The sequence below is a fragment of the Lissotriton vulgaris genome, chromosome 10, assembly GCF_964263255.1.
Source record: "Lissotriton vulgaris chromosome 10, aLisVul1.2, whole genome shotgun sequence".
Taxonomy (NCBI): Eukaryota; Metazoa; Chordata; class Amphibia; order Caudata; family Salamandridae; genus Lissotriton; species Lissotriton vulgaris.
In genome coordinates, this window is record NC_141698.1 from 40,779,069 (window position 1) to 40,792,826 (window position 13,758).

The 13,758-nt window shown below is 44.8% G+C and overlaps 1 protein-coding gene across 1 annotated transcript; it reads left to right on the plus strand.

Moving 5' to 3' along the window:
* Positions 1 to 7,416: 7,416 nt before the first annotated feature.
* LOC147684486 (uncharacterized) lies at positions 7,417 to 11,204 on the plus strand. The gene is made up of 2 exons (XM_086939654.1): positions 7,417 to 7,551; positions 10,689 to 11,204. Exons 1-2 carry the CDS (start codon positions 7,417 to 7,419, stop codon positions 11,202 to 11,204), a joined length of 651 nt encoding a protein of 216 aa, XP_086795780.1.
* Positions 11,205 to 13,758: the final 2,554 nt, after the last annotated feature.

Below are 13,758 nucleotides of genomic sequence, written 5' to 3' on the forward strand. Positions count from 1 at the left end.
GCCAATCCACAGTAATATTACACTCAGTTCATAAATCTCCTGGAACCACAATGTTAAAGAAGGCATTCAAATTAATCCCCAGGACTTTTGAAATGTTCACAAGCCTTTCAATCTGTCTGTACGATTCAACAGAATGTTCTGTCAAGTTCAGCAATTTATTTGTGAATGACAAAACCTCAGCTCTAGTCCAAGGTATATGTTCAACCATCTACCTACCCATTTCTCTCTTTCACTCCATTTCTTAATCAGTGTCAATATTTCTTTAATCTATAGTGTCATTCCAGTTGGGCTGATATTAGCAAACACTCTTTTGCCAAAATGTTATCCAATGTTCTTTGCAAAACATTTGATTTCTGAACATCACTTTCATATTTTGGAGCTACTTCAATAATTTTTTCATGTGTTGTCTGGCTCGTTGAGTAATATCTTTACAGAGAAACAACAGTTCCTCCTCCTGGTAGTATATAATCAGGATGGACTAAGAGTCCCCTGAATAATTTCTTCAAAATCTACCTTTAGTTTGGCCACATCTAGCCCCTTTTCAACACTTTTACCCCACTGTTGCGTCACGTTTGTGATGCAGCGGTGGCGTAACAAATGCCATCAATTTACAATGTAACGTATCTAGGGAGATGCAACATGTCACATTATACCTGCGCCAGGTATAATGTATGCAGGGGGGGCATTTCCATGCAGGTAAAGACTTGTAAAAGTGATGTAGTGAAATCTACAAGATTTCACTGCATCACTCTAGGATGCCACTTCGTCATAACCTTACGCCTGCTTGAAGTAGGTGCAAGGACTGATGCAGTGTAGTGAGAATAGACCTCAAAATGCATTGCTGGAGTTGCGTCATGCTTGCGACACAACTCCAGCAATGCGTGACTTTTGCCCCAACAGATGCGTCAGAATTTCTAATGCATCTGCCAATCCTTGCGCCATGTGTGCACTATTGTATATATGGTGCACCCATGGTGGTGCAAGGCTTTCTCAGGGTGGTGCAGGGAAAGTGACACATCTCTACAGATGTGTCACTTTCTTGTAAATGTGCCCCCTAGTGTTTTAGCCCCACTGGGACTTGAACTGTTTGACGACTTTTATTTATATTTGAGGTACTGAACACTTTAGGAAAATCATCGTGCTTGTGAAGTAAATCCAATTGTTCTCCTGGAATATTTGAATGCTATTCTCCAGTTCTCCTATCTCTGTTAGTTTCAGATTGTGCAAAAGATGTGCTAGGAACTGAATTTCCCATGGGCACATTAGTCTCAGTAGCAATGTAGCTTATTGCAGGAGGTGCACCTGTTCTGGGGACATAAAATGGTGGTAACCTCTGAACAACTCTGCTTACAGGATCAAATTGTCTATGGTTTAAAGTGGCGCCTGTACTATTGCTTCGAACCAGAACCAGAGATGTCTGAAGCAATGATCTTGTTATCATATCTACTGGACTAGTATATACAGTATTCGTTTCAGCAGGTACAGCAAAGGTATGAGCACTATTTCTCTGTGACCCTGATTTAAAAAGAGGTACAACAAGACCAATCATAACTGAGACAGTAAAAAGCATCTGGAGCATTGAAATTTAAGTGTTCAAAGGAGCTGGTAATTCTGTATCACCCTTTACAGGAGTAACACGCGTAACTTCTTTGGGGTTTACAGGTTCAATTAGCGCATTTGGAACTTCAGGTAGATTTACATTTATCAGTCCTTCACTCTGAGGTTCATTGTATGGTGGTGGGTAATTTATTAACAACTCATTCAGGAAATTATCATCCCTTTCGGTCACTATGTGCTTTCTCTTTTCTTTTAATTTTCCCTTGACATCTCCTTCTACCGATATCAAAATATCAACATGTATAATCTAGTTCCCTTAACAACAACTGCTCCCCATACTTTCTGTTGTGCACCCCATCTAGCTTCTGAATACACATCTATAGTTCTCCTACATCTTCTATGATATTTTGACTTCTCTTTCTGATGAGCTATATGATCCTAAATATGTAATGCTTCAATTTGAGCAGGTCTAGGAGGTGGTCTCATGTCATACATTTTCCTCCTCAAATTCTCAATGATTCTCAAATTAAATGTGCCATATTGAGGAAATTATAAAACCTCATATCTCTCTGAAAATTTTGTGCCATTGCTCAAGCCAAGTGCAAAACGAACAATTGATGGACGGCATGATCTGGGTTTAATCCATCATTCTATTTACTCCCCACGCTTCCCCAGTTTGGACCCAGCAATATACAAATCAGTCTTGACCTTGTTCCTGATGGGAACAGTCCAGCCCGAACAGCCATGTCAGGTCCTACCTGTACCATAAATAAGCATCCTGGGACCAGTTTTGAGACATCACCCCTCATCAGCCAGGCTAGCGTGAATCCAGTGGCTCAGTAGCACGGGACCCACGTCTGGGCATACCCTTCCCACTTAGGGTGGCAAATGCAAAAGGAACAATTGATGGACAGGGTGCTGAACAATTCAAACATTCACGAAAAATCCAAAGACATTGATGCAATCCTTTTTCCATTATTATAACGTATGCTGGTGTACCTTATGATGGTATATCCTCTTCTATTCTAACAGGTGTAGTTACATCTCCCTGCATTAATTTTCGTAAAGCTCTGTAAACTTCTGCAACTGCTATGTGGAACAGAAGTAAAAGGGCCTGGTGCCCTGTAAACAATGTATGATTATCTCCATAATGCAATAAAAATCAAATAGTAAGCACAGTTTCCCGAGAAACAATATTAGACAAAATCAAGAAAAGACTCACACAAGTTTGGAATATTTAGTTACTGTATTAAAGATTGAAAATCCATGAAATTAAGTAACATTTTCAGCATTTCAGTCATGAGTCTACCAGGATGTAATATGAAATCACACATTAGTTCAAATGAATCAATAGTGCAGAAATCTAATTGAGGATGGTTAGACATAGGCTTTCTATTACCAATAAAGGCAAAAGTATGGTTCTTCTTCAAAAGAATTCTCTAAGGCAAAAGGGATCAAGTTAAAACCCAGTAGGTAAATGTTCATGGGCATGAGCAAAGAAAATGAGTAAATATTTTGGAGAGTTCAGATCTTTCTCCCCAGATAGATCCAAATCGTTCAAAGAGCAAGTTCATTAGCAAAATAGTATTGGTGGAAGGAGCAAGAAAGGGGCTCTGCAATAGATATAAGAATGATATCTGCATGACATCTAAGCTAAGACATCTCCCCAAGAAAGTGAGGAAAGAAGAGCAATGGGTCCACACCTCCTCCTAAGAGATCTTTTTTTCTATAGTTCCAATAGTGCAGATGTGACATTCGTTGTCGTACCACCATGGTCTGATCACCATGTGACTTCTCTTTTTATCACAAGGCACACATTGGGAGGTTTAATCTTTCTTCCATTACAATCATGTGAAACGAACTTCCATTCCGTCCACATAAGTCAGTCGACGCAGAATGTATTTACTTTTTTCTCTTCATGGGTTGACGTGAAATACTAGTTCCCATGCTCAAACAAAGAGGTAAAGAAAAGTAGCTGTTTACTCCATAATGTGATGAGAAAAGAACAGATAAAGCAACATTTGGAAAACATAGCAAAAGTTTGTTGTCTATGAAATAAAGCAAACAGAAGGCAAAAGGCAAAGTAATGCATTTAACATCATAATTTCTCTTTCTCTTTATTTCTTTATTCTGTTTGTACATTTACACCATAAAAGTACATGATAAAAAGAATGCAGTGTACAATGCAAGATATAAAAGTGAATAGTTCATCATAGATATGAATCGACAGCTAAAAAATCAACTAATATAAATCTAAAAAAATATGCTAAAATTCTAAAACAGACATAGACTTCCATGCTCATACTATGACTTTCAGAAACAGCCCAACACAGTTAAAGATATCCTCATTACTTAGTTGAAATAATGCATTATATGCTTTTCTAAAGTTGCTGAGGTGTGGCTTCTTAATTAAGGGTAGCTGGATACATTTGGTGTATATTGAGTAAAAATCACAAAAGAACAAAGAGTGTAGTATTGATTGACCAGTCTTTTCTCATTACACGGGCAAGAGCAAGAATTTAGATTAGCTTGAACTGCTAATGGGGAGTTTAACAGCTATTTTATTAAACCTTCCCTGAAGCAGATTGCAGGCTACATTCCCAATAACTCATGGGAATGGATTCTACTCAGGTTGGCTGTAACTAATTTCTCATTCAGCTAGGGAGTCTCATATTTAAATTCAGACATAATGTTTTCAATAGGTTCTATCATATGTGACAAAGCTATAATATTGTCAACAATTAATGCATAGAAGTGTTCTGTGTTAACTGTGGCTTACCACAACATTCTTTCTTAAACGAGCATACATGTAAAATATTCTCAAAAGTTAATATTATTATTTTTTCATTTACATATATCTTACATTTGTATTGTAAAGCATCATTTCTGAAAGTTTTACCCATTTCTGACATATTGTTTTAATCTTGCACCACTTTCTTTTCTCTATGGTGCATTACAATACAACAAAACTAAAGATGCTAGTTTGCATTACTCGTGTTAACACATTTGCATGATTAACCTAATCATTCTTTTTTAATTTCCATTATAGCAAGCATTTTTATGAATACTTTTCATTGTTATTTTGGCAAAATAATTAAGTAATTCATTTGTGAAAAACGTCAACCACATTGCAACTCAATTTCTACAAATTCAAGCACTATTTTACAGTGCTGTTACTTCAACTTTTCTCAGCTGTAATGCTAATTTCAAGATGTGTGCAAGGAGCACATTAGGTTTGTTTGTCAAAAATCATTTTTATGTCTTGTAAAGCTTAAACAGCTTTAACACTACAACACTCCTAAACAGCCAGGTCAGACTTCTTTGGTGCAGGCCACAGTTTGACATTGGGAGGCAGGCTCAACAACTTACTACACATAGGGCTCCAACCTAGTTACCAGTGCCTGCTGGAGTGTGGGTGCTTCATCTTAGATGCCCTTTTCAGCCTTTTCTGTTCCTGTGGCAACTGGAGGCCAGACGGTCTAAATACTTGATATGACAACTAAAGCATGTGTACAAGGAAAATAACATTTAAGGTCTCAGTCCTTTTCCAGACAGACAGCAAATAAAACGAGACACTGTTGCTGGGATTCTGCGCAGAAACAGAATAATGCCTGGGACCATAGAGCATCAGCCTGTAGGGACTAAGTTACTATACCACATCAGTATCTATGGGCCCTAAATCCGACAAGCTGATTGTGCTTCACCTGACCTCCTAACCTTTCCAGAGAGATAAGTGAATTGGCACCCCAGAACATGTCACTCTAGACCCTCTCAGGGATCACAGCAGTAATCCAGCACCTTTCCTTCTCTCACTCATATATGTCGAGAATAAAAAAGGAGACATGAAATAAGCTTACAATATTAATTTCAACAATTGTGCTCTCTCATGAAGCAATTACGCATTATGCAAGTCAGCAATGTGATTGGCATAATTAGGAGGCTGTACACAATAAAAAGCCTTGTCATATTGACTAACAACTATGTATAAACCTATGCTTACTATGGGAACACAGTTATATTATAAAAGATACCTGGGTCTACTGGTGAACTCCATACCTTTGTATTCAATGTTTCCTGTTCGACATCTCAGGCCGTGTAGCTCTCTCATCTCAGGACCTTTCCTCTATCTGCAACAATGACAAGTCCGGGCTTATATGATAAGAAGAGTGTGTTCTAAAAACAGCTGCTGGATTTTTCTATTATGTCTAGGTGTTAGTATCCCACCACAGACAAAAACAGAGCACAGTGTTATTTGACCTTTCATGAAGTGTTCCCACTGAATCCCAGTAGAAGAAGGAAATAACAAAAGGTGTTGCATATTTGTAAAAAAACAGTGTGGCACAAAAACAAGCATGAGTTTCATAAGGTGTGCAAAGCAAAAGTGGCATACTAATAAAGTTGGCTAACATAGGAATGAAAATACAGTGGGCCCCATAGGGTACTCATGACACCCTCCCTTTGATCAGGACGGTGACGCAACAATGGAATTAATATTAGACAGCAAGTCTCAAGACAAGCAAGCTCAAGGAATCGCTAACACAATGATATAAAAAAATTGTGTTACATTGATAACAAAGAATAAGAAATAATATATGATTAGCCATTTTTGAAAAAGGTTTGGCCGAAGCTATAGTGTGTCAGAGGTATCCATGGCACCAATTTCAATTTCAAAGGCAAGTGAATCCACACATGACGATTGGATTATAGTCTAGTTCATAAGATCCAGAGGATAGACATGATCCTCGGTCTCTGCCAATACTGATAATGTTGCCCGGTAACCTGCATCTGTGTTTTGATAGCCAGCCTTTAGAGACCGAAGTGCCAATGCACACATCTTCCTCTGGAAGGAATGGCTCATAGCTCAAATTCTGGAGAAGCCATAGGCCCTGGGACCAACTCTGAAAATGGGTTACTAATGGTCTCATCAGCAGGTCAATAGGAGCCAGTGTCTGCAAAGTCAGGTATATATCAAGTACTCATTCGAAGGGGCACGACAGTCAGTGAAACACAGGTAAACCAAGTAGGTCTGAATGTTAATCACCAATCTAGGTTCAGTTACTGGAGCATGAAGACTCCAAATAGTCAGAGCATGTGCTCACTGCACAGCTGGAGCAATGGTGGTTCTCGTAGGCTTTTAAAAAGAACATCAAAATGCCACAAATAAGGACTGACAGCAATGGAAGGCGCCAACCCCCATCGGGGAATGGCGTCGTTAGTGGCAGCCAAAGGGCCGACCCGGAGCCGGGTCACTTCCGGGTTGCGTGACCCGGAAGTGAGCGTCGCGTCGGGACCAATGGGAACAAAGGACGAGGTACGCCCCGGAAGCGTTAGTAGGGCGCGAGGCTTAAAAGCCCGCGACCAGCCTAGAGGCCCCCTCTTTGTCCGCTGATCATCCAGGAGTCGGACGTCTCCAAGAGAAGACATCGTGGGAGCATCGCGTTGGAGTATACAGCGAGAGTTACCCCGACTCGTTGTTTAGGTTAGCGGGCCTTGCAGTGTGTGCTAGATTTCCTTACAGCCTTTTTACAGCCTTTCGCGTTTAGTTTCTGGATTTAAATGTTGTTGGCAGGGGGGGGTTTGCAGCAGTAAATCCTCGTGTCCGGGGGGGAGGGCGAGCGCTGGCGCTCGATCATTCGATTTCCTAGGGCCCGGGCACATCCGTGGCGCGGTGGGCCTAAAAAGCTGTTTGCGTCTCTCGATAAGTTTTTAACGTTGTTTTCTTTAAGTGCAGGATGCCGTCGAAGAAGGTACCGAAGGGTAAACAACCCGCAGCCAAGAAGGAGGAATTCCTTGCCTTTACGGAGTTGCTGGAGTTCACAAGAGAGAAGGGCATGGATTGGGTACTTAAGAATATGAGAGATGGGGCTAAAGCAGATGCGAACTCTCAGGAGGAGAGGGGGAGAGGCAAAAGAACGAAGCAGGCCCCAGAAAAGCTTAGAAGCTCGGCAAGAGGCAAGCGATCTAGGCCAACAGATTCACGACCAGTATCACCAGGTGAGGAGGAGGCGCCAGAGGCAATTGATTCGAACTCAGGCGCAGAAAACGACACAGACGACGCCGATGGGCAGTATGAGGCAACTAGGCCTACGCTGATAGGAGGGTTCCCCGTCACTTCTGTGGGGGGGTCCGGTCCGCACGGTATGTTACCGCCAGTAGTGGCATAGCCGGGTAGCGGGGTGTCGCAAGTGTGGGTTCAGCCTGGGGGGGTCGCTCAGTTACCAGGGATGCAATTATATGGGTCACATGGGCAGGCGATAGGTAGCAGCCCGGTAAGCTCAATGTTTTCTGCTTACTCAGCTCACGGGTCCCCCTTAGCGATGACCGCTTTCTCCAATCTAGGGTGTCCAAGTCAGGGCTCAGGGGCGAATGCAGTGGATGAGGTACCGGGTCCCTCTAATGGCCAGATGCATGGAGGGTTGGGGGGGCAACCAGCTGGTTCCCCATTATTAGCTTTCAGCCCTCTAATGTTTGGTTCTTCCTCGATGACCTTATCGCCATCCGCGGGGATAACGTGGCATGTGCCAGCAGATATGAAGGACAGGATACTTAGAGGCGAATACATAGAAGTGTTCGACCTTATCAACGCGGGGGTGGCGGCCGGAAAGCCCAAAGCCGGAAAGGAGGGAGATTACAATCAGAAGAAATCGTGGGTAGAATGGTCCATGAAGAATTGGATCACGGGATTTGCAATATATGCCGCGGTTATGCTTGAAAAATATCCTGTTTTAGGCCCACAAATGATGAGTTATATATCATTGATACATGGAGCGGCAACAGAGTTTCCAGGCCAGGGGTGGCTGAAATACGATAAAATGTTCAGGCAGATGAAGGCAGTTCACCCAGGTATAGCATGGGACCAACGGGAGATTAATTTGTGGCATACAGTCTTTTATTCCACCCCTGCAACGCCTACCCCAGTCCCCTCAACTCAGAGCCAGTCCTTTCGGACTGACAAAGGGGTCGGTGAGAAAAAACAGGCCTGCTGGCAGTTTAATAGAAATGAGTGTACCAGGGGGGTCTCATGTAAATTCAAGCACTGCTGTTCCTACTGCGGGGGTACCTCTCATCCCGAGATTAGGTGTTTTAAGAAAACCAGTAACCCCAAAGAACAAGCCAGCCACAGTGCCCCAAAAGGAAAGCCAGCTAAGACCCATGAAAAAACTACCAACTCCAATTAAACGGCATGTCCTGACACACCTCCTCAGTAGATACGATAATCTTGGGGAGGCTCAATTCCTACTGCAGGGTTTTACAATTGGCTTTCGCATCCCGTCTTCAGCCCCACCTTCCATTGTCCCACCTCGCAATCAGAGCTCAGTGTTGCGAAATATGGAGGCAGCTCGAGAAAAGATCATGAAGGAGGTAGCGTTGGGGCGGGTTGGGGGTCCTTTTACAGAACCACCTACCCATAATCTGGTTTGCTCCCCTTTGGGTCTAGTTCCGAAAAAGGAGGAGGGTAAATTCTGTCTGATCCATAATCTGTCGAGTCCCCCAGGGCTTTCAGTCAACGATAAGTTAGACCCGGATCTCTGCTCAGTGAAGTATACCAAATTTGACACGGCTATTGAGAAATTGCAGGCATTAGGGGAGGGAGCTCTAATGGCTAAAGCCGATATCGAATCAGCCTTTCGATTACTGCCCGTGCACCCGGATGACACCAGGTTCTTGGGCTTCACATTCGACGGTAACTATTTTCTGGATTTGTGCATGCCTATGGGGTGTTCTATTGCCTGTGAAGTTTTCGAGACTTTCGCAAGGTTCCTAGAATGGGCGGTTGAGCAGTTTCTGGCCTCGGACAACTCACATGCGGTAGTCCACTACCTGGACGATTTTCTGTTCATGGGCCCCGAGGGTTACCAGTCGTGCAGGAAGGCCCTGCTGGGCTTCCGGCGCTTGGCTGAGGCGCTCGGAGTACCTTTGGCGGCGGAAAAAACCGAAGGCCCGACCACGTGTTTGACCTTCCTGGGCATAGAGATTGATACGACAGCAGGAGTGTGCAGGCTGCCAAAAGTCAAGGTCGATGCCTTTAGGGCCGCTATTGATGGCTGCCTGGGGGCAAGGAAGGTAACCTTACATCAGCTACAAGTTCTTTTGGGTCAACTGAACTTTGCTCTGCGGGTCATTCCTATGGGCAGGGCCTTCTCCAGGAGTATAGCGAGGGCGATGTCGGGACTGCGGGCCAAACACCACAGAGTGAGGCTCTCAGCCACAGTTAGAGAGGATCTTATGATTTGGAAAAGTTTTTTGAGGGACTTCAATGGCACGGTATTGTGGCGAGCAGCCTGTTCCTCTAATACGGATCTTGAGCTGTTCACCGACGCTGCAGGTAGTATTGGTTTCGGAGCTATATTCGGTCAAAATTGGTGTATGCAGTGCTGGCCACATGACTGGATCGAGCGAGGCCTGACTACTAACATTTCCTTCCTTGAACTTTTCCCCATAGTGGTGGCTTTGCACTTGTGGGGAGATCTGCTGGCAAACAAGAGTATAGTATTCTGGTCAGACAATATGTCCGTAGTCATGGTGATTAATAGCCAGAGGGCCACCTGTACTTGGGTACTCAGGTTGTTGAAGGAATTGGTTTTGCAATGCCTGAGCCATAATGTCCAATTCACTGCTAAACATGTTCCAGGTGTCGAAAACAAAGCGGCTGATGCATTGTCTCGTTTTAAGTTAACAGAGTTCCGGGAGCATTGGCCCCAGGCGGAGACGTCAATGTCAGCTTTCCCAGCGGAGCTATGGAAGTTTGGTGCCCCACAGCCCCCGAGTTGATATCTGCATCCTTGGCTCCGAGGACTATGAGTATGTATCAGAAGTCATGGGCGTCGTATATGGCATACCTGAGGGGTGTGGGTGTAGCGGACATCTTTGCCCCCCAGAGTGTACTAGGCTTCATCGTGCAGCAGAAAGAGCAAGCGAAGTCGGTAGCATTCATGAAAAGGCAGCTGTCGGCTTTAGCATTTTATGCGGGTCTACGGGGGGTGTCTGATCCGACTAAAGACCAGAGAGTTAGAAGAGCAATGAGAGGTTGGGAGCGCCTAGCGCCCGGGGAGAAAGATTGTAGGAGGCCGATAAACGTAGAAAAACTGATAAAAATCTTAGGAGCTCTCCCCTTCGTATGTTTCTCCCAGTATGAGACACAGTTGTTCCGGGTGGCCTATACCTTAGCCTTTTGTGGGGCTCTGAGGATTTCAGAATTACTCCCGACGTCTAAATCAGATAGGGAAGGGGGTCTGAGGTGCTCTGATATAATCGAGTCCAAAGGTGTCCTACGGCTGAGGGTGCGGAGATCGAAAACGGATCCGCTGGGTAGAGGTACCTGGTTACAGCTGGGTAGAGTAGAGGGTGAGCCCTTCTGTCCGGTCAATTTGCTGAGGGTATTTCTCCAAGTTAGGCCCCAGGGAACTGATGATAGACTCTTGATTCATGAGAATGGGTTACCCCTTACCAGGTTCCAGTTCACTCGGGTAGTTAAAATGGCCTTGGCACGGATCGGAGTGGATCCGGCCGAATTTACATCACATTCGTTTAGAATTGGAGCAGCGACAACGGCTGCCGGCCTAGGCCTACCCGAGCAGGTAATTAAAAGGTTGGGTCGCTGGAAATCATCTTGTTATGAACGTTATATCCGCCCGCAATTAGTCTGACGTATCTTTCGCTTGCGTTCCTTTTTGTGAGAATCGACTGCCTGTATCTCTTCACATTTACTCTTCATATTTACTTTAGGTACCTCCCCTAAGAGAACCCAAATCTGTTGGTGCGGCCACTCCTTCATTCGCAGGGCCGGGGCGCACTTCGAAAAGACACTCAGGGACAGGGTGACCATGATGCGAGGTTGTGACCATCATTGGGTGGGAATAGGCGGGCAGCGCCTAGCGGACGTCCCGAGGGATGTAAAAGCGGCTCTGGCAAAAGGCATGCCTTCGCCAGACGTATTCGTGTTGCACTGCGGAGGCAACGACATGATTCCAGGCGGGAGGAGAGAAGTGAAGGAATCCCTGTTTTCTACCCTAGCAGCAATCAAAAACATTTTCCCAGAAGCTATAGTACTGTGGTCGGAAGTCATCCCGAGACTCGTGTGGGCTCGGGACGCACCCATGAAGGCAATAAACAGATCCGTCAAAAGACTGAACCAGTCGGTGGCGGAAATCCTGAAACAATTGAGTATTAAAGCGATTCGCCATAAATTAATTCAGGCAGAAAGGCCGGAGTTATATGCAAAGGACGGAGTCCACTTGTCGGAGGCGGGTATGGAGATCTTTATAGAAACAGTCCTAGGAGCCGTCTCCGAAGCTCTTGAGCGCAGGGGGGGGAGGTCGAGTCCGCCAGTAAGCTGCTCGTCCTGTGGCGGGGTTCCGGACAAGAATACCACGGGAACTTCTTGTCTAGAGACAGTTAACTCTGAACAGGTTTGCTAAATCAGTATGGACTCTGGGCTGGCGGGAGAGTTGGGGCCGACCTGCTGGTGGCCTTGGCTTTTCAGCCCTACCCCAGAGGCCGCTGGTTGCCCAAGTGGGCGCTTTCCTCACCTGCGGCTCTGTTGACCAGAAGGGGGTTAACGTATGGGGCAGGTGATCTGGATTGTGGCCTGCTGGCGCAACCCTGAGGTCAAATAAAAGGCCCAGTGGAATGGGCGGTGAATGTATATATTGTATTATAAGTGCAAGTTTATTCCTAAATACTGTATTTGAATATGTACGAATAAATAAAGAGATTGGTGGGTCAATGAGGTAATTGACCAGAGAACTTAAATTTTAATAAACAAGCAGCACACTGCAGAAAATCAAGTACGACTCCCGAGTTTGATGTGGGGTTGGGTCCTTGTAAAGCATGCAGTGTGGCGGGGGGAGAATGCACTTTGTCTGCCATCTATGGAAGGCGCCAACCCCCATCGGGGAATGGCGTCGTTAGTGGCAGCCAAAGGGCCGACCCGGAGCCGGGTCACTTCCGGGTTGCGTGACCCGGAAGTGAGCGTCGCGTCGGGACCAATGGGAACAAAGGACGAGGTACGCCCCGGAAGCGTTAGTAGGGCGCGAGGCTTAAAAGCCCGCGACCAGCCTAGAGGCCCCCTCTTTGTCCGCTGATCATCCAGGAGTCGGACGTCTCCAAGAGAAGACACCCACCCACCCATCCCTATTAATAAGGATTCGATTAGGGCAGTAGCGGGGTTCCGGACAAGAATACCACGGGAACTTCTTGTCTAGAGATAGTTAACTCTGAACAGGTTTGCTAAATCAGTATGGACTCTGGGCTGGCGGGAGAGTTGGGGCCGACCTGCTGGTGGCCTTGTCTTTTCAGCCCTACCCCAGAGGCCGCTGGTTGCCCAAGTGGGCGCTTTCCTCACCTGCGGCTCTGTTGACCAGAAGAGGGTTAACGTATGGGGCAGGTGATCTGGATTGTGGCCTGCTGGCGCAACCCTGAGGTCAAATAAAAGGCCCAGTGGAATGGGCGGTGAATGTATATATTGTATTATAAGTGCAAGTTTATTCCTAAATACTGTATTTGAATATGTACGAATAAATAAAGAGATTGGTGGGTCAATGAGGTAATTGACCAGAGAACTTAAATTTTAATAAACAAGCAGCACACTGCAGAAAATCAAGTACGACTCCCGAGTTTGATGTGGGGTTGGGTCCTTGTAAAGCATGCAGTGTGGCGGGGGGAGAATGCACTTTGTCTGCCATCTATAGAAATCCCCCAAACACGCTAGAAAAAAGGGAATGAATAAATGCTGATATTACTCCGAAGATTGTTTGTAAGGAACTAACTAAGCCAGAGCACACAATCCTAATGAAGTGTGCAAGGTCATCTTTATTAGATGTATTAAAAATATGGTTAACTAATTTTCCGAAATTTAGTGGAAGATTTGTGTTTAACAAGGACTGTATCTCACTAGATGTCCTTGCAACTTGTAATTAGAAAGTTTCTCGAGCAGATGTTAGCGTAATTTCTTTCAGAAACAATAGTGCTTTAAGTGTTCTTAGCTTGCTGAACTCTGCCTTCAATGTTGGAATTGAATGCCATATTGATCCATCCCTTTCCCCCTCCTTATGAGGTGGTAACAGGACATTATCAGAAGAAGTGACTATCTTGGAAACTGATAAAATATATGGTATCCCAGCTTGCATCATGTAGCAGTCTTGATCTTTCAGCATTGGATAGCTTCCATTTGAAATTACAGTGATACGTGGTAGTATTGCA